The sequence below is a fragment of the Lynx canadensis genome, chromosome A2 (genome assembly GCF_007474595.2).
Source record: "Lynx canadensis isolate LIC74 chromosome A2, mLynCan4.pri.v2, whole genome shotgun sequence".
Lineage (NCBI taxonomy): Eukaryota > Metazoa > Chordata > Mammalia > Carnivora > Felidae > Lynx > Lynx canadensis.
Genome location: NC_044304.2, coordinates 57,626,206 through 57,652,498, shown reverse-complemented (window position 1 = coordinate 57,652,498; position 26,293 = coordinate 57,626,206). Strand labels below are relative to the sequence as shown.

The 26,293-nt window shown below is 53.6% G+C and overlaps 1 protein-coding gene across 1 annotated transcript in view; it reads left to right on the top strand.

Moving 5' to 3' along the window:
- The window catches only part of EEFSEC (eukaryotic elongation factor, selenocysteine-tRNA specific), a 252,003-nt gene that overhangs the window by 181,606 nt on the left and 44,104 nt on the right, over positions 1-26,293 (top strand). The window contains exons 5-6 of the mRNA XM_030307536.1: positions 3,957-4,613; positions 22,274-22,430. Of these exons, the coding sequence (XP_030163396.1) occupies positions 3,957-4,613; positions 22,274-22,430 (814 nt within the window). The remainder of the gene's footprint in view (positions 1-3,956; positions 4,614-22,273; positions 22,431-26,293) is intronic.

Here is a 26,293-nt window from a genome sequence, read left to right as displayed (position 1 = left end):
TCCCTCAGAGTTGGCTAGAAAATGAAAGGCCGTTTTTTTCCCCCTTCTTGAGTTGGCAAAACTACTTTCCCGTGTTTTTTGGTGTCCTAGATGGGATCTTACGTTCTTAAAGGATACCCTGTAAACGTGGGCTTGGCGATAGGTCTGTGTGGGCGATGCCGTCTGCGTGCACCCAGGAGAGCCCATGGTAGTGCCATGCCACCCTGTCCCCAGCTTTATCGGTTTCACAGTTTCCTGTCTGGGCCCTTGAAATCTTGATTTGCACAGTTATTTGTCTTTCTGCTGTTCCCGGTGCCCTCTTAAGGCATTCTTTATCATTTCGGTCCTAAGAACACAAGCCCCGTTGAAAAGAGAACATGCCTGTGACAAAGCCTGCTTACAGATGGGCTTGATGGTGGGGGTGGGGACTGGCAGGGTGGCACAAGGCCCTGAGCCGTCTGTCACAGGAAGTGTCATAAACCCAAGGATCCCGCTCAGGCCCCGGCCAGTCTGGAGTCTCAGCTCCGTGCTTTGCCAGGTGTGTTTTTGCCACGGGAGGCATTTCTCTTCCAGAATCAGATGCAGCCATTCTCTTCCAATGGCTGGGTGTGTAACTGGGTCTGCCATAAGCAGCATTTTCAGCCACCCTCTGTGCTAGGCACTGAGGATGCAGCAGTAGGAACATGGCCCCTGGCTTCAGAATTTAAAAGGCAAAAAAAAAAAAAAAAAAAAATGTGACAGGCAAAAATGAAGAAATCTGGCTGTGCCAGATGTTGGAGAAGACCTATATCCATTGAGAGTCTCCAGCCTGTGGTGGAAGTGTACATTGATACTTTATTTATCTAGGAGACACGAGCAGTTGCCCCTGACCCAGCAGTTCTGGTACAGGGCCCGTGTCTTCCAGAACCCCTCCTAGCACTGTGCACCAGGCAGGATTCCTGTGTGAGAGGGCATTCACTGCATCCTCTTCCCGCGAAAACCTGGAAACGACCCATGTGCACACCAATAGAAGAGTGAATGGGGGTCGGTGCGTGCCTTGTGCCAGACGGCATCAGCAACAAATGAACTGCAGGTGTAGGCAGCACGGACACGAACTCCGAAGTTCAAAAACTCAGAAAACAAAGCAAAGTATTGATTAGGCATATGTACTACATATGTAGTGAGTCTCTGCTCAATCATGTACACACACATATATATATAAAGAAAGGAATGCCACACACCAAATTCAAGAGAATGGTTGCCTCCAGCTGGTGGGCAGGCAGGAGAGCTAGGTGGGGGAGGAGCACAGAAGGAGATGGAACTTACTGGTAATGTTGTAGTTCTCAGGGTGCACGATGGGGCCACAGGTATTTACTATATTGTCATTTAAGTCAGTAGATACACAGAGGCACAGACTGGCAGGGCCATGAGGCAGCAATGACAGCTCAGTGCATCCGGTTCAGAGCAACCCAGGGAGAGTAGCCAGTTCAGTCTGGAGCAGGCAGGGATGCCATGCCAGGAGGTACCCTGAGAGCCAGAGTTTCGGGATGAATGGGAATTTCAGGTGGAGGAAGTCCCAGGGAGAAGGAGCCTCACGGGCAAAACGCAGAGGCATACAGGGCCCTGCGTTCTGTATGTAGGGAATGGGGTTCTGTATGTAGGGAATTGCTCAAGCTTGCCCTGGTTGGGGCTTGAGGTGCTGGAAGAATATAGGGCAGGAAGAGAGCTGCCGAGGCAGGCCGGGTTGCGGGAGGCTCCAGGGAAGGCCATGCGGGAAAGCCAGGCAAGCCGAAGTCCTTGGTAGGGCAGCACAGAGGGCGTCAGGAGGTGCAGGAGCCCCTATCCACCCTGAGCAGCTCACCTGATGGGGGGCGGCGGCGGCCAGGGGGCCGATCCTCCCATAGAATTTCAGTTGACCAAAGGATCATCCTGCTCACTACAGCTACGCCCAAGAGGTTTGAAAGCAGTGGTGCAGAGCAGGGGAGCCCGTGTAGAGGTTGGTGCCAAAGAATTGCATCATCCAACATGTGTTTGAGAAAGGCGGCCTGGAGAAGGGAGTGGGGTGGGGTGGGGGCCAGAGGACAGCTCACCAGGCGGCCACGGGCCTCAAGGGAAGAGTTGCGATTCGGGGCCTGCCTCTCTGGGCAGACGCTTAGTGTAAGATAATATTCTCCAGTTACTCTGAGATGCATTCCTGAAAATCTTAGTTTCCCGTCGCCCTTGTAGACCATTTTAGAGGTGTTTTATGTTTCTCTTTGATTGATCTTGGCTGTGGCTTTTGACACCGCACTTCTCACTTTCTCTGCTCCCTGACCTCGTGGTTAGGTAGTTAATGATCTTTAAACAAACACTTGAGTATTATGGCTCTCCAGGAAAGGGCCTGGCCTCCTGCGCCCGGTATCAGCTCAGCATTCTCCCTTTATCCAGGGAAAAAGAGAGTGTTCCGCATACCCAGGCTTTGTAGATGGGGATGCTTGAGACCTAAAGGCCAGTGTCTTTAATTTAACAAGTTTTGATGGCAGGTTTTCTGAAATCTATTACCCATCTTTTTGCTGCACTAAGCAGAAATCTGTGAATGTGATTTCATCTCCTCTCTGACAGTGGCTCTTAGTAGGAATGTCCATTGATTTCATGAACGTTTATTAGAGCCTTTCCTACGTCTGTTCCTGATTTACAAACTGTGGGTGCAGAGATCTGCCCAGTGTAGTAGTTAGTGTGATGGTTTCCAAACAGAGATAAGATCAGGTTACTCCTTTGCCTAAACTCCTCGGTGACTTCCGACCTGCCCGGCCTCCCCTCCCTGTCCTCCCTGCCCTCCCTGCCCTCCCTGCTACAGCCCTCCTGCCTCTTTGTTTATTTCTCAGACTCACGGAACCTCTGTCCCAGCCTGTACATTTATCAGCTCCTCTGTGCAGAACTATCTTTTCCTGGACCTTCACATAACTTCTTATAATCAGGTGATAGCTCAGACATCACCTGTACAGAAGTCTTCCCTGACCACCGCTCCGAAAAGCCAGACCTTTCCCCAACCCTGGGCCTTCTCTAGATGTTATATATGAACACATATTATACGTAATGTGGCGTACTGTATGTAATATGTATAGTATAGTATTATATATACCATATATATTTAATATGGTATACTACATGTACTATATTATATGCCATATGCTATGTATAATATAGTATGCTATATATAATGTACATATGTAATTATGTTATATACATATGTAATTATTGTTATATTTACACATAAGATTTTTATGTTAATTCTGTCAATATAGACTTAGTTCATTTGATGTGTTTATAGTTTAGTTGTTGTTTCTCACTCTATTCATACCCCTAGAACGGTCTCTGGCACACTGCGGTCCCCCAGTGACTGTGTGTCCAGGGAGTGAGGAGTGGCCTGCCCTGGAGAAGCCCACAGGCTAGCAGGCAGGCTGGCGCAGAGTGGGCCCTGACTGCAGAGAAGTCTGGGTATGACTCAGAGGGGCTGGGGTAGCACCGGAGAGGGACAGATCCTGCCCGCTGGGGGTCAGGGCAGACTTCCAGAGCAGTGGTGTTTGGCCCAGGTTTTCAAGGACAGGTGGTCATGGCTTGGCAGGCTGAGGACCTGGGTGGGGGGTGGGGGGTGCGTTCTGCATGCAGTGGTGAGCCTGTATAGAGGGCTCAAGGCAAGAAAGTGCTGGAATGGAGCCTGGGGCAGAGCGGGGACTCAAATGACGGAGGGAGCTACAGTAACACAGGACTTGGCTGCTGTGCCTACCCCCCACATGCTAGACTAGTGTGCTGTGTGGACCCGGGCCCCATGTTTACAGGGTGGAGCTTGCTGTGGCCAAGGGGAATCTGACCGCCCCAGTGCTCCCTTAGGCTGGCATGCCAGGTGCCAGGTGCCAGGTGAGTGTTGGCAGCTCTGGGACAGGGACTTCTCCAGCTGGAGCCCCTCCCTCTTGCCTCAAGGCTCTTTGTTTCATGAGCTTTCTCTTTTGCTACACCAGGTGGTGAAGAAGGTGAAGTCCATGCAGATGTTTCACATGCCCGTCTCGTCAGCTATGCAGGGAGACCGACTAGGCATCTGTGTCACCCAGTTTGACCCCAAGCTGCTGGAGCGTGGCCTGGTGTGTGCCCCCGAGTCCCTGCACACTGTCCATGCAGCCCTCATCTCTGTGGAGAAGATCCCGTACTTCCGGGGGCCCCTGCAGACCAAGGCCAAGTTCCACATCACAGTGGGCCATGAGACGGTGATGGGCCGCTTGATGTTCTTCAGCCCTGCCCCTGATAGCTTTGACCATGAGCCTGTGCTAGACTCCTTCGACTTCTCTCGAGAATACCTCTTCCAGGAGCAGTACCTAAGCAAGGATTTGGCACCAGAGGTGACAGACAGTGGCGAGGCTGACAAGAAGACGGGCCAGGCCACGGGAGGCCACTGTCCTCGGCAGCAGTGGGCCCTCGTGGAGTTTGAGAAGCCTGTCACCTGTCCCCGGCTGTGCCTGGTGATCGGCTCAAGGCTAGATGCAGACATTCATGCCAACACGTGCCGGCTGGCTTTCCACGGCATCTTGCTCCACGGGCTGGAGGACAAGGACTATGCCGAGAGTTTCTTGCCCAGGCTGAAAGTATATAAGCTCAAGCACAAGCATGGCCTCGTGGAGCGGGTAAGTAGTCCGTCTGCCCATCACCCTTCCTTGTCAGGCTTGGATGGCCAGGATGGGCATGGTTGGGGTCCATAATGAGAAGCAGGAAGACCTTAGCGGCCTTCTGGTCCCAACTTCTGAGGTTTTTGAACAAGGAAGCTGAGGCCCCGTGTGGTCAAGTGGCCTGGGTTCTCTCTGCCCGTGGTCATAGAGCCGGGGCCTGAACTCAGGTCGGCAAGCTCCACCTCACCTGCCCCCAACCAGCCACCCCTACCCTCTACTTTGGCAGAGGAGGGCAGGGCAGCCCTGGCCCTCACTCAGTCCGGGTCCGGACAGCAGCACTTCAGCTGGGCCAGAAGCCAGTGTATCAGTGGCCTCCCTGAACTTCAGATAGGGCGCTGGGCCCTGCCCCTGACAGCCTGATGACCAGGCCCTGGCTCTCGTGGCCTCAGTGGGGGCTGAGCCTCCATCAGGCAGAGTGGCTGCTGGGTCTGCCCCAAGCCAATCGTATCAAAGGAGAGAGCACGGCTGGTCAGTGCAGGGCAGGCCTGGCCAAGCATGTCCTCAGCCTGTGGGGTTGGGGAAGGGGGGTACCAGAGGGCAAGAGGTGGAAAGGTACAGGAAGGTGACATGGCAGGAGGCCCCGGGCTGCTGGCTTCCTGGGGTCCCTGTCACCATCACTGGAGGCAGGTCTTTAGATGTGGGTGAACCAGTATGGTTCCCAGACCTTTCATGAGGGTGGCCTAGAGCCTGAAAGGGTTCAGAAATCCTCGGATTACCTCCTGTCAGGTGGGCCCTGCCCACCCACTTTGTCTGTCCCTGTAGGTCTCACTGGGAATCCCTGCCTCCTGGGCCTTGAAGACATGGGTGAAGAATGTCTAAACCTTGCTCCCTGGATGTGCACCTCTGTGGGGCAGGGGTGGCTGTGGGTGGTCCTGGGACTTGTCTCTGAGCCAGGTGAGCGTGGTGGTGATAAGGCCCCAGTGTTGGGGACTTAGGCTCCAGTGGGGTCTACCCTGAGGCTCTCAGCAGGCCTACAGTTCTATTTCTTAGCAAGATGAGGGTCACCCCTCCTGGTGCAGCCCTGCCCACGTCAGCTTAGGCTCCAGCATGGTGTCTGATCCTTACCAAGCAGGCACTCAGGAGAAAGTGTCAGGGCCTTGGGCACCAGACAGTGTTGGGGTTCCATTGCCACCTGTCTCTTTCCCTTCTTTCGGATCCCCAGATCTTCCAGATCTCTTTCTCCTCTGGCACTCTCTGTCACAGTGGAAACCCCCACTCCCCTACTCCCTGTCTTGGGTTTCTTCCTGGTGGTCAGGCCCTGTATCTAGACCTGCCCTCTGACCTCAGCCCCTTCTTCTCCTGCCTGTATCGAGACCTGCCCTCTGATGAGGGAATCAGTAGAAGCTTCTTACTTACCTGCTCATATCGGTCTGAAACTCGGGATCCTCAGCTTTGTTAACTCAGGGCTCCCACTTCAAGGCCAGCCTTGCCCACTCTGCCAGGCAGGTGTGGTCACCCTGCGTTGCTGCCCTGTGTGAGTCTGGGAGCTGGAGCCGTGTTGCATCCCCCTCTGCTGTTCTCTGGACAGGGCCTGTCCCTCTGTGGATGTTGGTTTCCTCATCTGTACAGTGGCAGCTTGAACTCCAGGGCCACCAGGAGGGGTCAAGGACCAACCGTGGGGCCACTCAAGGGCTCCATCAGCCCTGGGCCAGCCCTGCGATGCTGATTGAAGACAAAGGTGATAAAGTGCACGTCACTCGTTTGTCTAGCTTTGTTTATTAGCAGTATTATGAAGTGTAATTATTCTCTGGGGAAGTATCTGTCATGGAGTAATGCCCCACTTGGCGAGCTCACAGGTCTAATTGCCCACAGAGGCCCATTGGTGGGGGAGGAGCCGTTACTTCCTTTGAGAATGAGACGTGTGGGCTTGGACATATTATCAAATGACTCTTGCCTCCTAAGGGCAGTGGGGAGGACCCAGGAGGCGAGTTGACCCAGGCCCTGCCACCAACCTGGGGCATCCCTGGGGCCACCAACCCTTTCCTGCTCAATCCACGGAGGCCAGAAGTGAAGGCACAAGAGCCCTAGACTTGCAGTCAGCAGATCCCACAAAGATACCCTAAGTGGAAAGGCTCCCTCCAACCAGGGCTGGCTTCAGGTGGGGCTGTAGATGTGTGTGGAGGGAACCTGAGACCAGGCTCCTGCAAGGAAGTAAGGGAACAGGCACCCAGGTTCCCCCTACCAGCCCCCTTAAGGCTCTGGCTGAGTGGACACCTGTCCTGATGCTGGGGACCTCTGTGCCACAGGTTCCCTTCTGGGCCCAGAAATACACCCACCACCTGCTTCCCTCCACATTATCCCTTCTCTATTTATGCAGCACCTATTGTGTGCCATTACTAGCTGCATACATTATTTTAAATCCTTATAAAAATCCAAGGAGGAAGTTATTACTTTTCCTATATGTACTTTTGCAAAAAAGTATTAAACAGATCACTTTCTTCCTCCTAAAATTATATGTAACTAATTGAGAAAAGTAATATGTGCGCACGATGAAACATAATTCAAACAAAACAAAAAGTTACTCGAAAAAACATTTTCTTCCTACTCTGAATTCAGGCCACCAGGGTGCCTCTACAAAGGCAGTCGCACTAGAAGCTAGCTCAAGAGAGGTGAAGTGACCTGCCCAAGGTCACAGGATGGTAAAGTCAGGATTGGATCCCAGCCCTTAACGGCCTCCACGTCCTTACCTTTCCAGCATGTCAGGTCGATTCTTGTCCAGTGAGTTGAGAGGCTTGGGTGCTCTTAAGAAACTGGAGCCTCCTTGGTGGGAGACTTTCCTTCCTTGTAAGGTTGGTAAGGCATTGACCTTGGGAGTCACACGGACTGTGCTCAAACCCTGGCTATGCCACATAACCACCGTATGCCTTGTGCAGCCATTTTCTTTCACCATCCTCACTCATTTGTGGAGCAAGCAGTTTTCCTCTCAGGGTTATTTTGAAAGAGCCACAATAGCGTGTGGCTTCATATGCGAGAGTTGAGTCCAGCTCAGGGGAAGGAGGAAGATTTCCTCGTGTAGCTAACCAGCAGGCCTGGTTTATTCCAAGAGGTGACCCTGTTTGCTTTGAGCAGGACTCAGAGTGTACAGAGATTTTCAGATAGCTTGGCTGGCCACAGCCTTTGCCTTGCAGCAGACCCGTCAGATGTGCAGGCCTGGGCTTCAGTCCCAGCCTGACCACCTCCTAGTGTGGAAACATGGGCTGGTCATGAGACTTCCCTGTGTCCGGAGAATTTCACAGCACTGCACCGTGGGGTGAGATGTAGGTGAGCTGGGGGAGTGGATGAAGGTTCCGAGATCAGTGCTTGGCTCCTACTCTGTGTTTGCTGTCTTATTGTTATTAGTTTAGCCCTTAAAGTCCCAGAATGATATTCCAATCCTTTCCCCAGGACTTCTGTTCCTCTCTGAAGCACAGAGACCTCCCTCCCTCTGCAGCCCCGGTCCCTGTCAGGAGGCAGCCAGGACTGCTGGAAGTGGCATATTTGGGGAGGAAACTAAGAGCCAAGCTGACTGCTGGGTGTGGTTGACAAGGGCAGGGAGTACCCAGTGCTGATCTTTTCCCAGCTGTGCTTGCCTGCCTCTGAAAAATTCCTAGACACATCACAGCTATCACCCGTCCCTAGGCATGTCTCCGTTCAAAGACATCTCCAGGAGGCCAAGCCATCTTGAAAAGATTAAATCCAGTCTCCTGGGCAGGTTCTTCACCACTATGGTGAACCAATTCCGAGCCCTTGCTCCATGATGCTGGGCAAACTCATTGTGTCTACTCTGCAAAACCCAGTTAGCTTTCTGGGAGCTCGACTTGGGCCTCTGAGACATCCTCCGTTTACAACCAAGGAAGGCCCAGCCCTCTATAGATGTGTGTTGAATAAACGTTTTCCACCTGGACAGACTTAAGGCATACAGTCCTGGGCTCATTGCCTAAAACACGCTCTTCATTCATATATTCAGATGTTTCCTCAGCTCCTGTGTATGCTGCGCACTGCGGGTACAGCAAGACAGAGTGCTTGTTCTCATGGGAGAGACTTGACAAGGAACAGTACCTTAGATGCCTTCAGGTAGTAGTGAGTTCTAGAAAGAAAGTGACAGAGTGAAGTAAATACACAATGCTGCGGACAGTGTATGGCCCGTACAGGGGCCAGCCATCTGCCCTCCCCAGGTTTTCTCTTCCTTCTGGGCTCTGCTTCACTTGCTCACATCGAAGGATGGGTCAGGCTCCCTTATAGATGTGGCCGCACTCATTACTGTTGTTTTGAGTGTCTGTGGCCTGTAGGACACAACCAAGCAACTGGTCTTGCCCCAAATCTAATCATCTTCAATAAGCTTGTTTTCTCTGGATACTTTTTTTTAGTTGCTGCAATCAAACACAATTTAATTAACTTACCACCAGTAAATGGCTTTTCTTTGCTTGGCTAACAAATGAGCCACTTGGAAACTTACTTTGATTATAGCTTTATATCCTCTCTGTCTCTCTGTCTCTGTCTCTGTCTCTCTCTCTCTCTCTGTCTCTCTCTGTTGCCGTTTCGTGAAGAAATTCTGCTGTGATGAGATGTACTGCTTGAAGTCATCTCATTTTCTTTTTCTGTGAGCTGGGAATATTCTGATGTCAGTATATGCTGTATTTTATTAACACAGCCAGTAACAAACACAGAGCTTTGCCATGTGATTCGACAAAATAATAATCCACACCTCACTGAGCATTGTTGAAAGTGTGACATTTGAAGTCCACTTGTCCTGTTGTGACATGGCGCCTATGCACTGGTAATAAAAATGAATAAATAAAACATGTAGCCAGGTGAGACACTGTGGAGCCATCCCAGAGTTCCTGCACCCAGCAGCTCCTAGGTTTCTGTCACAACTGCTCAACTCTGCCACTGTGGCACACAAGGAGCTGCACCAAGGTAGGAACAAGTAGGTGTGGTGAGGGGGCCAGTAAAAGTTTATTTAGGGACATTGAAATTTACTTCTTATAGTTTTCATATGTCATGAAATGTTCTTCTTTTGATGTTTTTCAATCCATTAGAAAACAGAAAAAACATTCTTAGCTTGAAGACCGTACAAAAACAGATACTGGACAGAATTTGGGCCTCTAGCTATCTGTTCACGCTTGGTCTAAATGGTAAATATGACTCTTGAAACAGATTGAGCATCCTGCAAGGAAAATCTAATCACCATCTACAACCACAAGTACTCTACTCTCTCTGCATTCCTCAGGAATTAGGTCCTAGCAAGGGAGTTCAGGTTACTAGAAACACTCCAGAGGTCTCACCTGAAGGGGAGAAGAAGGGAAGTGAAGGTGTTCTAAAGGCCTAGCCTTTCTCAGGGGAGGGCTTGGGGAAAGGAATTAGAGTATATGGTGGTGAGGGAGATGCTTAGTATCCTGTTTTCAGGTAAAAGTATAGAAATATGTATAAGATTATAAGCACAGAGAAAGGGGAAGAAGCTATGAATGGACCAGGAAAGTGTAGCACTTCCACACACACAAAGGAAAATCTGGAATGAATTTGATTAAACCAACAAAAATGAAGGAAACAAAAACATTGTTCATAAATAATGACAAAAACAGGAGGAATAAGAGTGTTAGTCATTACACTAAACGTGAATGGCCAAATTCTCCTCTGTAGTACAGAGTATGATAGATTGGATTAAAACACAAAACCCAGTAATATGCTATTTATAGGAAACATGCAATGGTAAACAAAGGTTAGGAATAAAAGGACAGACAGAGAAATGTCAGGAGACTGTGAACAAAAAGAAAGTATGAGTGGTAATGCTAATTTCAGACAAGCTAGAATTTAAGACAAAAATACTTACCAAGAGGGGCGCCTGGGTGGCGCAGTTGGTTAAGCGTCCGACTTCAGCCAGGTCACGATCTCGCGGTCCGTGAGTTCGAGCCCCGCATCAGGCTCTGGGCTGATGGCTCAGAGCCTGGAGCCTGTTTCTGATTCTGTGTCTCCCTCTCTCTCTGCCCCTCCCCCCGTTCATGCTCTGTCTCTCTCTGTCTCAAAAATAAATAAACGTTAAAAAAAATTAAAAAAAAAAAAAAATACTTACCAAGATAAAGAGAGATACCATGTAATGATAAAGGCATGGTTACAAACTTGCACCTGCCAAACATATAAAAACAAAATCTGTTAGAAATTCAAGGAGAACTTGGTTAAAAAAAAAAAAAAAAAAAAAGGAGTGATAATTATAGTGGGGCACATTAGAATGCAGGTTCCAGAATTGGACAGGCCCGCTAAACAACAGGTAAGGAAGGACACAGAGGTGTAACACAATTCCTACACTTGATTTCTAAATAGATAAAAACCCTTATATCCCTCAGACAGAGAAAATACCCTTTCTCCTTTTTTCTGTGGAACATTTACAAAACTGGGCATTCAGCAACAGTCATTCAAAAAACATTTGTGGAACACTTACCCTGTGCTGTTTTCAGGGCTGGGGGTATAACGGTAAATAAGAGCCAAATCCCTGTGCTTGTGGGCCTTAGATTCTAGTTGTACCTGTGGCCACAGAGAAGACGGTAGTAGATTTTCAAAAGTAGAAATCATGAACCATTAAAAGTAGAAATGAAGAATGGATATAGATACATAGATATATGTTGTGTGTGTGTGTGTCTGTGCTCATTTGTTTATTCTTTCATACATTTGCTGCTTGGAAATTGGCAAGCAGTAGGTTGCTGTTCATTTGGTTAAGGCTGTTTCCCATACTGTTCTACAATGTAGAATCCCTTAGTAATCACTTTGTTCTTTTTCAGGTTTTTTTTGTTTTTTTGTTTTTTGGGTGTGTGTGTGTGTGTGTGTGTGTGTGTGTGTGTGTGTGGTTTGTTTTTTGTTTTGTTTTGTTTTGTTTTGTTTTGTTTTGTTTTGTTGGTCCCTTGATTACATCGCAAAGAAAGTCCTAGATTCCTCTGAAGGTGACTTTAACACCCATCTCTTACATGCTGATCTGCTTTTTGAACAAGCAGAAAACAGGGCCAAGATAGATCCTTCCAGTATCAACAGTCTGTGACTAGGATCCAATTCATTTTTTTAATTGTATTTACTTTACCATTAGGTTCCTATTTATGGCGACTCTCATTTTCTCTCTAGGGTACCATGTGAAGTTTCTCTTTTAAGCGTCGGTATTTAAAGAAAACGGTTAGGTAAAGAATCTTTCTTTGCAGGTGTGCAAAGATCTGGTGAAAGTAAAGGGTGGTGTTTCTAAGCTGGGGTGGAGCTCCTGGGCCATGCTCCAGAGGTCCCTGTATCCCAGCCACGTGTGGATTTAAACCAGCTGCTCCTCTCTCAGTGAGCCAGGCTGAGTGTCACAGGCAACATGGCCTTTGTACGGAGGAGACATGTGCCTGGTCAGAGGGCCTACAGAGGGCCGCAGGAAGCAGGAGAGGGGCAAGGACTCTGCTAAGGTGGGAGGAGGTGGTCTTGTACGGGAAAATTACAAAGAGTTAATGACCTTTGAGCTGTGCCTTGTGACTGGTCAGACTGGGAGGTGGAGGTCCCAGAGCCAGGCACTGTTTCTGCAGAGGCACAGAAACAGGGCCCTCTGGCCCAGGGTGCCTGGCAGCTGGAGGACAGAAGGCAGCTCCAAGGTGTATGTGGGCCAACCACCAAAGCCACCAGCAGGTTGGGGCCTGGGGGAGGCTGAAGCTTCATTCAGATTGTGCTGGAGAAATCCTTTGAGTGGGGCCAGCCAGGGCAGCCTACAGACAGGTGTCCACATGAGGTCCTCAACCTTGTCCCCTGTCACCTAGCCTGCATTCCCAGATCCTGGGCACCCCAGGTTGAGTCGAGTAGTCTGGCCTGACGGAAGCCACTTACTCTCTGGGGCCCTGTTTCCTCATTTGTAACAATTGCATGGGAAAAGGTGGGGCCACCAAGGGCTCAGTGCCGAGGACGCGGAGTGCTGTGCACTTGGCCTGCCCTGCCATGGTCCACTTCACACCTCCGACTGCTGCCACACCCCAGGGGCCCTCCTCTCCTCCCTCCCTGCCCTAGCAGCCTGTGCACCTCCGCCCACATCACTCTCTGAGAAACTAAGGTGGCCCTGCCACTGCCTACTCAGAAATCTCTTTGGGCCCACCTTACACCTTAGCTACCCCAGCTGGCCTGCTACTAATTGTGAAGTGGGGTCCCAGGACGTGGCAGGTCGGGGAAGCAGCCACACAGGACCAAGATGGTGCCTCCTTGAGACCAGGACTAGAGGAGAGGAGGGAGGAGAACCAAGTATGGCAATGTCTGCGGGCTGAGGCCTTGAGGGCCCAGGGACCTCAGGCTCCAGCCAAGGCCCCAGGGGATGCTGAACGGCCCTGAGTGGGTGTGAAACTTTGGGGGAGTCTCTTACCCTCAGCACCCTTCCTGGAAAAATAGGGGCTATCCTCCCTACTCCATGGACTGGTGGAAGGCGGGGAGACGAGTACATATAAAATGCCGAGTGCTGTTCCTGGCACACTAGGCCATTGTTAAGCAGTGGCTCTCCTTGCTGCTATTTACTTGGACTTTCCTCAGGCACAGATGCCTGGGTTCCCAACTCGGGTGGTGGCGAGACGCTGATACCCACACCTTTTCTGTGGTGGGATCAGGCCATGCATGCCGACTACCCTGGCTCTGGCACCCTGGCGCTGGATGGGGAAGGCCTTAGGGCTGGGCCAAGGAGCCTGCGGCATCAGCCCAACCAAGTGTAAACACACAGACGCCACCAGGGGCACTGGCTGGCTTTGAAGTCTAAAGTGCTGCTGCCTCCTGGCACTTGGCTCACCCCACGGTACTGCTGATGGCTTGTTCAATGTGCCCAGGGCACTGGAGAGTGTGCTGGCTGGGGTGCCGGCCGGCCCAGGCTCCCTGCAGTCCTTCCTGACCCGCCCTCGGAGGAAGCAGTGCTGTGGTCCACCTGGTCCCTTGGCCCACTCTGCTAACCCTTGCTCCGCTAGGCCCCTGTCCAGCAGGCTGAAGACTGTACTGGCTCCCAGGCCACTCAAGAGAACAGAGGTTCCCCCCTGAACCAGAGGTCAGGAGGGCTCTTTCCTCAGGGAGAAGATCAGATAGTGAAGATCAGCCCTAGTTGTTCTGGCCTTGGCCCTGGCCCAAGCCCTTGGCCTCTCTCCTCCCTTCCAAACGGCAGCATCTGATAGTGGAGAATCTTGCTGGGCTATTGAGGTGCCTGTGAGCCTCCTCAGATTGAAGATTGCTTTTTTGCTTGAATATAGACACAGGGTCAAGGCAGCTCGACACAGTGGAAAGAGCTGGCACTGGCCTGGCTCAGCTTGGCCATAGACAGGACATTCTCTCCCCACCCCACCCCCGGAACCTGTCTCTTAGATGAGGAAGCTGTGGTGGAGTTGATGAGATCACGTGTGCTAAGGGCCAAGGGGGGGCCTGGCACGAAGCAAGTGCTCACTAAAATGTGCGTCTCCTTTTTCCTCCATGAAAATACGGCTGCCTTTAGGAGTGGTGCCTTTGTACCTCCCTATGAGCTGTGGACAGACAGCTTTACCTGCATCAGTGCCTGGGTGATGGAGGACAGAAACAGAGAGGGAGGCTCAGTGGGGGTGCAGGGAAGTGGGTGGCAAGGCTTCTACAGATAAGCAAGTGCTCTGCCCAGTGGTGGGCAGGCCCTAGTTCTGAGGAAGCCAGCCCTGCTGGCCCAAGAGGTGGGGCAGAGGCGGGCAGGTTCCTCCTTGGGTGGGCGCCCTGGGGGCGCCTGCCCTGGGCCTCCTCACTGGGCCTCTGCAAATCACTTGACAAAAGGAGATGAATTGAAGGCCGCTTTCCTTTCCTGGGTTTGCACCAGGGGACTGCAGTGAGGTTGGTTGTCGCTCACACAAATCTTTCAGTCAGAAATCTTGCCTCTTCTCACAACAACTTTGGAGGCAGATAGGCTCACCCTGTTTTCAAAGGGGAGGACACTTAAGGCTCAGAGGAGTGATGTGGTCTGCCCAGGGTCCCACCGTGGCTGGTGGAGGAGTGGCCCTACCTTGGGGGCCACTCCAGGGCCCCCATCTCCCCACCATACCAGGCCATGGCCCTGTACTGGGGAGGAAGAAAAGGCATCTTTTGGGCGAGATGTTTCTTACGCCAAGTAAGGATGGGTGTACCAGAATAGCATCGTCATCCCAGGGACGCTTGGGGAAGTTGTCGATCCTGGTGGCTGTCAAGTGCCCTGGGAGAATTACCACCCCGTGTGAGGGCTGCATCGGGGATCCAGGCAACTTCTGAGTTCATCCCTTGCAGATCCCTTCCCTGGCTCTTGTCCTCAGCGAGGACCTCATTGTGAGGTGGAGGGTAAGAGGGAGAGAACCAGAGTCCCGAGAGCAGCTCCCGGTTAGATAACTCTCCATCTGTGGTCTCTGGATGTGTCTTAGTTGTCCCTGCCAACACCAACACCCCTAATCCCCAAAACAGCCCTTTCAGAGGAAGAAACTAAGGGTCAGGGAAGTCCCTTGCCCCAGGTCATGGGCACAGAGCTGAAAGAAGCAGTCTGGACTCAAACCTTCCCAACCCCTTCTCTTGCCTCAGCCCTCCTCACAGCCAATGGAGCGAGCGACTCGGGTCCCCACTGCACGGCAGGCTGCCCTTCTTTTCTTGGTGCCACTTCTCCAATTTGAATTAGAATAGTCGCTTCGGAACTTGGGCAGTTCCCAAGCCTCATCCTGGGAACTGGGCCCCGAGAGACACACACATGTAATGACATAATTATGTGCACTGGCAGCCAGGTTCCCGCACAGGGGCTGGGGACAGTGGGGACTTGCCCGGCACGTAAGCAAGGGCCTGGGCTTCCATACGCAACCAGTGAGTGCTCTTTGGGAAGTCACCCTCTGATGACTGACGGCTAATAAACGAAGCGAAGTATTCATGCAAACAGTGAAAGTCCCCACTTCGGGCTAGTGTTGTAACCGTGCTGGCCCAGGTTCAGCATTGTTCCCAAGGAGTAAGTCCCACATGCATTGCCTTTGGTTTGACGTCACGATGATTGATTTCAAAATGAAAAGCCTCCAACTGTCCTCTGAAGATTTTTCCCTGCTGGATGTTCAGGTGTCTAATCTCTGAGGTCTTTCTCCTTTAGCTGGAAGAGTCTATAATTTGGAGACGAGCCAACCACTGGGCACACACACATATTTCAAAGACAGACAGGGCCGAGAAAAGGCATGTCCTCTAGCCCCCCTGCCCTTTAACACCCAGGACAAATGATGACCCCTGGTCTTCCGGAAGCTCCCCAGAGATATCGGCCTCACTGCCTCCAGCAGGAAAGGCTATCGTCCCTCTCTCTAACGAGACTTTTCATGAGATTTCTTACAGCAGACATTTGTGAGTCCCCTCTTACCACGTCTACCCCCAGTAATATCTGGAGAGCTTACATTCTGGGGATGGAGAGATGCACTTCGGCCAGCTCCTGCCTTCCCCTACCACCCCTCTTCCAATTGGGGCAGCCGGTGCAGTCAAGCTGCTGCTGGGCCAAGACCCTCACACAGGCTTTGTCCCGGCCTGCTCCCAATACAGCCTTCTGCCTGGGGGTCAGTGACCAGCAGGGGGCCATGGAAGAGTGCCGTGGTCTGTCAGCAATGTCTGCTCGCATCTGCATGTGGCAGCCAGTGGGGCGGGGGACACAGGCCCCGTACCTGCCCCCCCTGCCTTCCTGTGTATCGTGCAGTGGGGAGGGTCCTGAGGGAGGAAGACACCCTGCCCAGGGAGCGTGGGGGTGGCAGAGGCCAGGCCAGTGCCAACTCTGTGTAAACCTGCCATAGCTCTCTTACCTCACTTTGTGGATGAGCAGCTAAGGCCCGTAGGGGTTAGGCCACGGGCCAGAGGCTCCAAGACCACAAGACCAGGGCTTTGAGCCCAAGCAAGCTGGCTCCAGAGCCCAGGCTCCGGCCCACTGCACGAGCAGAAGCTCAGCCTTTTCTCTGGAATTGGCCCTTCTGTGCAGAGAGTCAAGAGCCATGTTGGACAATAGCATTTGAGTCTGTTCTTAGCTGTTGCTTCTAGCTGAGCACCTCCTCCTCCCATCTTCCCTCGCCTGGTCCCCATCCCCTTAACCTTCTTTCTTTGTCTCTTCTGGTCTCCAGTGCGCCCGTGCTCCTAAATGTGGCCTGTATTGGAATTCACCAGAAGGGTAACTGGCCTCTTGGCCTCATAACCATAGCTAGAGGAAAGCTTACCATCCCTCCAGCCTCATTTTATGGATGAGGAGCCTGGAGAATCCCTGGAGGGTCAGCAGCTTGCCTCACTGGCCTTCAGTACATTCTGGACCTGGCAGCCTCCACCCCGGGTTGGCCCCAGAGCCGACCAGAAGCACCTCACAGCCACACAGCCCTCCCTCCCAAGGCACTGAGTCCACTGGGCTGGCAGATCTTCCTTTGACAGGTGCTCAGGCCCCACCTCACTTCCTGCCTGGAGTGGCCAGGCTCCATCTGTCTTTACTCCCTGTCCTTGGGGTCGGCTTCTCCGGTGGCTTGGGGTTTTTAGGAGCTGGGACAGGCAGGGGTAGGGCTACCCTGCTGCCCCAGGGCTGAATTTGCCAGCTTGGGCCCAGGCAATCATGGCATGGCTCAGGGGAGCCCAGAGAATGGGAATGCCATGGCCGGGCCCATTCACTGCTGCCAAACATCCACCTCTTCTGCTCTCATGCCGTGGAGGTGACGGCAGGGAAAGCTGGAATGTGTGACTTTGGGCCAGTCATTTCACTTTGCTAAATCCCTACTTGGCTTTTCGGAAGAATAACTAATGGTGTGGAGGCGTCTCTTCCAGAGCATGGCCAAGGACAGTTTGTGGCTCTCACCTGCTGAGGGTGCTGGGGTCGGGGACAGAGGAGGTGCAGAGGGCTGGACAATCTGAGGGAAGAGGAGGTTGCTGCCAGCTCCTCTCGCTGTCCTGGCAGCTTGTGTCCATAGTGCCAGACTGGGCCATCTTCCAGCTCCTGGAAGGATCCACTCAGGCTGCTGGAAATGATAGTGTGGACCATCGGGGAGGGGGGGTGGTGCGTCAGCTTTTCTGAGACCACAAGGTGTTCCTGGCAATATGCTGAAGGCCGGCCTCCTCACCCGCACTGCCTGGCCCCTACAAGTGGAATTGAAGACACAGAAGTTAGTAGGAGGGACATTACACCTAATCAGTGCTATTATGCCTTCTGGCCAAGCCATAAAACAAGAGAACAGGAATGACCAGGGCCCTGCCTTTGAACTTGAATCCTTTCTAAACTGCCACTCCAGCCCAGGGAGACCACGAGGCAGCAAGCAAGAGGGAGCCCCTCGGGCCCCTCCTCGGAGGGTCAGAAAAAGCCCATTCGCTCCTCACCTTATCCCGGATGCTTAAAAAAATATTGTGGTAATGTAGGTCAGTGAACTGACCGGCACCACACACCGGCAGGATTACAGGGCCCGCCAGCCCGCACGCTGGCCCACTCGGCCAGATGAGAACATAAACAAGAAGCGCCGGGAGCCCTCAGCTTCCCTGGCCCTAGGCTTTTGTTTATGTAGCACTTAAACCAACTTTGGGGTCGTTGCAGTCTGCCATGAAGGCCCTGAAGCTTTTTGAAGTTCCCCTGAAGTTAATAAAATTAGTCTGCCCTCGTTGCGAGGCTTGGGAGGGGGTGGGAGATGGGTCCTCCGCTGTGTCTGTGGCATTTAGCTTTTTAAGTTAATATTCTATAACCCAAAGAAAGGAAGAGGCGGGGGAGAAGGCCCAATAAAAAGTCTTGTGAAATGCCTTTTTGCTAATAGGTAGCATGCCTGCCACCCCAGGGCCCTGGTCACCACGAAGCCCCGCCACCAGGCCCGTTGGAGAGCCTGCTGTGTTCCGGTGCGAGGGATAGCCTATACTGGGGCGGAAGGGGACCTAGGTGCAAGGCGGGGCTGTGGGCTCCCTCTAATGAAACGTACCCCCAGCCACAAGTCCACTTGAGTGATCTACTTTTGCGCCCAAAGAGCCAAGAGTCCCCTTCTGTCAGCAGTATCTCCCTCCCCACCTGCATATCACGTGCATATTTACTGGGACCTGTCATGGGCCAGGGCCCTGCAGGGCAGAACTCCCAGTCTGTCTCGTGAGGGACACAGACAGGCCAGCTGCCAGTGATGAGACAGAGCGGCCAGGCCTCAGGACAGGAGGTTCCTGCCGTGTGGGGAGGCTGTCTGAAGGAAGGCTTGTCCAAACTGAGCCTGGGAGGACTGGGCGAAGTCTGGGGTGGGTACGGTTGAGGGGAGGGGGAGAGGGGTGATAGACATGTTCATTATGTTCATCGGCTTGATCGTGGTAATGTTTTCATGGGTGTATACATATCTCTAAAATCATCAGGCTACATACCTAAAATGTGTACGTGCTTTTATAGATCAGTTATGCGTGGATGAAGTGTTAAAAAATGAAAGACCACAGGCAGGACTGAGCATTGCAGACGTACCAACAACCACAGTTAGGTACATTTAACATTGACTCAGGCATTCGGGGAGCATATAGCAAGGCTTGTTGATGTGCAGAGAACGCAGCTGTGGAGAAGAGAGACATGTTTCTGCTCTCACGGACCTGTGTCCCGCTTGGGAGGAAGAAACAAGTAACGGACAGGGGCACCTGGGTGGCTCCGTCAGTTGCGCGTCCACCTCTTGATTCCGGCTCAGGTCATGATACGGTCGGGATATCGAGCCCCGCGTCAGGCGCTGAGCTGAGCGTGGAGCCTGCTTGGGATTCTCTGTCTCCCTCTCTCTCTGCCCCTCCCCTGCTTGCTCTCTCACTCTCTCTCTCTCTCAAAATAAATAAACGTTAAACAAACAGCAGATAAAGCTATGGCATAATATTAGGGAGTGATCTGTGCTCCGAAGACAAGAGACAGGACCAGGGTTTACAGAGGAGCAAGGGCCAGGGTGCTGGGAGGACATAGGCACGAAAAGCTTGACTGGGGCCCTTGCAGGCACCAGGGCCCTGCCCAGAAACAGGGACACCCTGTAGCCAGTGAGCCGTCCAGAGGCAATGGGATGGAGGAAAGAATATAATTACCCTCCACAAGGATATACATGAGCCCCTGGAGGCAGGAGCTTGGATTTGCCCTCGGTGACACACCTGGCACATGGTAGGCTCTCAGTAAATATTTGTAGGAAGAAAGGATGAACATTGTTAGGAATTGGGTGTGAATTTTCTGCCTGGATTGCCTGTTGGGGCCCTGTGGTGCCTTTTATAAGGTGGTTCTCTAGGTAGGTTGTAAGCTCCTGGTGCAAGGACTGTGCCTTTTCTCTGACTGTGTCATTTCTCGCCCAGCCACGGGGCCCAGGACAGGTCTTGGGTCTCAGCTGGCCCTGTCTCATGGGCTAGCAAGGGCCTGGGACCCACCCGTCCTGCCCAGAGTGCCCCCCGGGGCATCCCGGCGGGCGTCTTCAGCACGGGCTCTGCAAAGGCCCGGCATACTTGGCTTTGAACTTCCACCGTGCCACTGGCCCTGGTGACTGCAGTTCCCTCAGATCTCGCCTCTGACTGCCCTGAAGTAGGAATGAAAACCCCTTGCAGACAAGGGTGCCCCGGGGCTCATTGGGGCCCCCTGATGCCTCTGTTACAGGCTGCGGTGCTCTGAGGCACTTTCTTCTAACAACTGGTGGCCTCTGAGTAGTGCAGGCCGAGCTTAGGACAGGAGGTGGCACTGAGCACCTTCAGTCATGGGGCACACAGAATGGCTAGTCCAGAGTCAGTTCGGCTAACCATCCTGGCTGCCGAACATGATAGGTAGCCCTGCCTCCCAGGCCCCGGGCAGGCTGGGAACAGACTTCTACGTACAGGCCGCTCTGGTGGGTGTGGAGGCAGAGGTCCTGGGAGCCGCAAAGCCTGGGAAAGCATTTGGGACTGCTGACATCCGCTCACCCTCGCTCCCCGTGTCCTGCAGCTCCCAGGAGCCACCTCTGTTCAGTTCACCCTGTGGTACCCACAAACGGGGCAGAGCCCATGGCAGTCCCGCCCACGGGAGAGCTCTGCCGGGGCTGAGTCCTGAAGGACGAGGAGGAGTTCATGTGTGGGAATGAGATTTGTGAATTATAAAGGGCTGTGCAAGTGGAAATGATTATTCTTATCGTTATTTGTATCCGATTCATCCATCACCGGGGAGAGGAGGAATTCAAGTACCTTTTATCTGGCGCTATGAATCAAATAGAATAGGATATGTTTTTCTAAAAGGGTTTTAGGGTAAATGGGACAGTTTCTGCCTTTCAAAACAATCCATCTGGGGCCCTTGGCCAAATCTTGGTGTCTTGGGCAGAAGTGAGAGGTTTCTGAGGTTGAGGACAGCCCGGCCCATGGGGGTCCCCCATGAGTCTCGGCCTCAGGAGGAGAACACGTGGAGGCTGCAGGCCCCACCGCTGTCAGCACTCCAGCCTCCATGCTGCTGCCCGGGCTGACGCCTGCTCAGACTCAACCCTGGTCCCCAGAAGCACCAAAGCCGGTTCACAGGGCCTGGAGAGCAAGAAGAAGCCTCCCCCATTTGCTCTGTGGCACCTGTGTGGGACCCAGCATGCCGGACGCCAGGTCAAGCATGGGCCCTGCTCTGAAGTAGCAGCAAATCTCAAGAAGCAGCTCGTTAGCCCGTTTGAGGTCATCTGGGGGAGGGTCTAGTCTTCAACATGCACACACACACACATACACATGTCCCTCTTTCTCTCTTTTACACAGAGGCCTGGCACCTTCCTGGCACAGGCCCTGGAAAGGAGCCAGGAAGGGCAGGGGAGGCCACAGGAGGGGAGCGTGACACTTCAACCTTCCCCGCACTCAGTCCCCCGGGGAGAGGTTCAAGGTGAACACAGCTCTTGCTGAAATCAGGGCTGTACTAGGTCGGCTTTTCATGCACGTGTGTGTCCCTTCTGTGGCCTGGGCCTCCACAAAGAGTGAGGGGGCACAGGCTGGGCAGCGCAGGGCCTGGCCACGGCCAGCAGGGAGACAGGGAAGCTGGAGCCTCTCCTGGGGTTGGGGCAAGAGGGCATCACAGAGAAGAGGCGGTGGGGTGTGGTGTAGGTAGATGTGGGCCAGGCCAGGAAGGGGCCCTGAGCAGAGTGAGTACAGCCTTGGCTGAAATGCATATGTGTTTAGCGGGATGGGGAGTCAGAGACCAAGTTCTCGGACACTCCTTGTGGGAGGGGAAACCGGAGATAGGGTGAGGCAAGTTCTAGAAAACCTTGATGCAGACTCAAGTGTGGATGTCATCCTCTCGACCTGGGGAGTCTGAGCAAGCTTTCATGAGGAGAATGCCGCTAGCCATCATTAGACAGGTGCTTGGAGACAGGCAGGGCACAGTGGCCATGCAGAGGCTGGTACGGGCGGGGAGGTTGTGGGTTCTGAGCTCAGTCTGCCCGGGGAGCTCTGTGACCTGGGACGGATGGCCTAACTCTGCTATGCCTCCAGTTCTACATCTGTGAAGTGGGGAAACAGTGCCTCCCTCCCATTGCTGCCGTGTGCTATGCGTGAGCCACACAAAGCTCTCACGGCCAGCTTGCCGGCAGCCGAAGCTCAGCGGTGGTCAGTGGTGGTGATGAGGGCTGGTTGCCACGTGACTCCAGTGCGTTCCTTTGTCGGCAAGACAGATCACCCCAGGGCCGGGTAGGGGCAGCGGCAGTCCCAGGCTCCTCCAGCACACACTGATTGTCTCTCCGGGGCCGGGTGTGTGGGGACAGGTGATAGACGACCACAGCGTGATCGGCCGGTCCCTGTTCAAAAAGGAGACCAACATACAGCTCTTCGTGGGCCTCAAGGTGCACCTGTCCACTGAGGAGCTGGGGGTCATCGACAGCGCCTTCGGCCAGAGTGGCAAGTTCAAGATCCACATCCCTGGTGAGTGCAGTCACTTCCTCCCACTGGCAGGCACCATGCAGGCATGGAGAGACAGCAGAGACGGTGCACGGACAGTGCCCCTTGGCTCAGGATGTTCAGCCTGCCTGAGCTGATACACGGGGCCCAACCCACTCGGTCTCATGGCCTTTGGTCCCCTGTGGCTGAAGAGCCGGGATGGGTCCTGGAGGGGCTTGGCGTGGAGTTAGCCTCTGGGTAGAGCCAAGGTCAAGGTCTGAGTCTGAGCGCCTGCTCCACCGTTACCATATAGGGGTGACCTTGAATGTATTACCTGGCTTGTCTGTGAAGTATGGTACCAGTACTGATCTGACAGTTGCTTTGAAGGAAAAGTTGGTGAGAGAGACCACCAGGGGCCTGGCACGCTGCCCCAGTAGCCAGAATGTGAGTTGCCACCTCCTTTTTTGCCCCGTGGAGACCAGTAGGTGCGGAGGCTCTGTGCAACCTGAGTTGGGGCTTGTCCATGGCGGGATCAAGGGTGTGCATTTGCTCTTGGGAATAGAGCCCTTGGATTTCTTTAGTTCGGCCCTCCATCCCATCACTCCTGTGCGTACCCCACACCCGTATTCTTGAGGTCCCGCTGCACACCCGGCAGGCTGCCACAGTCATGGGAGGGGGTGGGTGGGAATGCACTCAATGAGTATTGACTGTGCCTCACAGAAAAATAAAGGAGGGTGAGGGGAGAATCACTGTGTGTGCCTCTGGAGAGGGCAATTAGGGAAGATCTCTCTGAGGCGAGAACAGTTGAGTAGGGGCCTGACCAAAGGAAAGGAGGGAGCCCCACTGACACCAAGGGAAAGAACGTTCGTGGAGACAGGGGATATGTACGAAGGCCCTGACGTGAGGACTGCTTGTTTGGCACAAGCCGGGAGGTGTGTGGGATGTCACTTTTCTTCCCCAGCAGTACGTTACACCAGTTTTCAGACATGCAACAGAGTTGAAGGATTTTACAGAGAAACCCCGACTTTGCATCAGCATGTTGCTGTACCCTGCATATCTGCAGGGCTCTGAGTTTTATTCTGTGAGGGTTGGAAAGCCACGGGGAGGTTCAGATCAAGTCAGCAACACGATGTTGGTGTAGAGCTTCTTGAGTGACATCTTCAGGTGGGGTGGTGCCCTGGCCAAGTTCCCCGGCAGCTCGCCAGGTGAAGTCAGTACCCTTTGCTCTCCTGAGAGCCTGGCCAAGGACCCTTGCCTCCCTAGTCCTTCCTCGAGCCCAGAGGGTCATGTGTGGGATTTGCCCTCGCATGAGGAAGAGCAGTGGGCACCGGAGGCCTGCTTCCCTGTGGCACTCGGATCTGCTGTTTGCACCCTGAGGTCTCCGTCAGGGTGGGGCTCAGCTCCGTCACAGTTGGACATACTCCCCTGGGGCAGGCAAAGTGACCATGATACCAGGCTTTAAGCTCCTGTCCTGTCCTCTCCACTGCTCCTGGTCATTACCTCAGCCCAACCAGGGTCCACAGTGTCCTGCTCTGGGTTCCAAGAAACACACACAGGGCATGAGCCGGGCAGGCCAAGGTCCAGACCTCACTTCCCAGGGCTTTGGGCCTGTCCCTGTGGGGGCTCACTGGGAAGGAGGGGTACAGGGCACTGGGAGGGCAGGAAGGGAGCTGTCTGGAGTTGGGGGGGACCGCACCCCGGAGCACTCACCCCTCCCCCGGTGGCAGGGGCCTGCTGGTCCAGATGAAGGAAGGCCAGCACCGTCTGTTTCCTTTTTTGGGGGGTCATGCTGACCTTCCCCTCAGCCCCCTTCCTCTAGCCCAAGGCAAACTCCGAGTTGGGGTGTTCTCAGAACAGGCCAGAGTACAAGAGGAGGCTTGTTTGGGGGCTCTGGGTACTGGGGTGGGAGTACAGGGAGGGAGACACAGTGCCGCGGCTTCAGTCAACTCAAGTTCACATTCCTTTGTTAGATCAGTGTTGCCTTTTTAATAGGTCTGCTTCCTGTTTGTGGCTTTTAAGCTTTTTATTAAATATAACTGGTCAGATTCCTTCATCCCCGCCCCCCCAACTCTACACCCCCCTCCTGCTTGTCTTTTCCTGCCGATTCCTCCCATGAAGAATTACTTTTAACCTTTTTGAAGTTCATTAATTGTGAAAGACTCTTCAGCGAACCCGAGACACCCAGTGCCAGGTGGAGGAGGAGGGGCGCTGCCGGCTGCAGGCTGGAAGTGCCGGCTGTGGAGGCCCGGGGTCATGGCCCTGCACAGCCCAAGCCTCCCAGAGCTGGAGCAGCCCAGGGGAGCTGTCCCAGCCCACAGGTTGTGGGGGGGCTGGGGTCAAATGTGGCCCATGGCCCTTGGTGCTAGCTCCACAGGGCAACACAGTGGGGGGAGGCCGACTGAAGATCTTTGGGTGTCTTCCCATCAGCCCCTGACCTCCAGGCCCGCCTGCTCCCTGGGGCCTCTGAACTCGGGTGGCAAGGCCAGATCCTGACAGGGCCAAGTAGGTGTTGAACAGACCAAGTGGCAGGCAAGAGACAGGGTGGCGGGGGCTGTGCCACTCAGGTCCCTTGCTATATGCCCAGTAATCAAATTGTATCTAATTTAATGTTTATGTAAAACTTATGGCTAAAAATTTTAAACTTTCCAAACTAAACAAAACCTACCTTTTGGCTGGGTTTGGCCCACGGTGACTTGTAACTCCTACTTGAATTTCAAGATGGACACTTGGTCCTCAAGTTCACAAGCCAAAGGTGAACCCTAATATGGAAACGGTGTTTTACGGAGCCATAGACACCGGCCTCTGAGAAAAGGGTCCTGACACTAGGCCTGTTGCTTCCCCCGGGAAATGCTCCCCAAAATCTGTGGGGCTAGTGAGACAGTCCCATCCTGACACCCGAGGAGCTATCTCAGGTCTTGGAGGAGGCCTCGAGGTCAGAAAGCCCCACATGTATGCAGCTGCTCCCTTCAAAAAAGTGGCCTCATTGTAAGTCCTGGGAGGCTGAGAGGCCCTGTGAGATGAGCTGGGAGCCCACCGGGTCACCTTACTGCAAAGAGAGTAGGTGGAGGGCTTTGCGGGCAGAGATGAGGACCCTGCTGAGGATCCTGTCCGTGCCGTAGTGTCCGTGCTTCCCAGGTGCTGCTTCAGTACCCGGTGCGTCCTCGTGGAGCCAGGCTGGTTGCCTCTGTCTCCACGTAGGCCTCGGGAGCAGAGGGGCAGAGCACCTTGAACATGGTCTCAGTGGGCAGTCCCTGCCTGCCCCACCAGCCCAAGACAGGCGCCAGGGCTTTGGAGAGCTGGTGCCATGGGGCCCACACATGGTGGGAGAGACCCTTGTGCTGGGCGGCCTGGCCGAGGCTGCCATGGCCCGCCCTGGTGAGTGCTGTCCTGCTGTTCCCGCCCTCCACGCCGTACCAGTGTCCCAGCACCAGCTCTGGCTCTGAGAGGCAGCCCGGGGCGGGTGGGGAAGCTGGGACCATAGCTGCCCCCCCAACCCCACATACCCCACTCTACAGGGTAAATGACTTCTGCCAGAAAAGAGTCAAGTGAGGGGAGAAAGGCACTGTCCCTCATGACAGCCATGAGCCACTTACTCTAGGGGAGGAGGTAAACATACACACGCAACTTTATCTCCTGAAACAATGCCTCAGACACCGGCAATTGCCTAGTAGGTTGATAAGTGTACCTTGGTAGGACGTGGCAAGCTTTTTGGGTGGCCCATCTCCCACAGGGTGCTCCTGGACCGCCAGTCTGGGGAGGAGTGTGTGTGGTTTGTGCTAGCAGTACGGGCAGGGATGGCCCACGGTACATGTGCAGCTTATGGCCTTGTGACTGCAGAGCCCTGGGCCCCAAGTACCGCTGGTATGATGTGCATCACTGCCCCTAGTCGAGTGACCGCACAACTCACG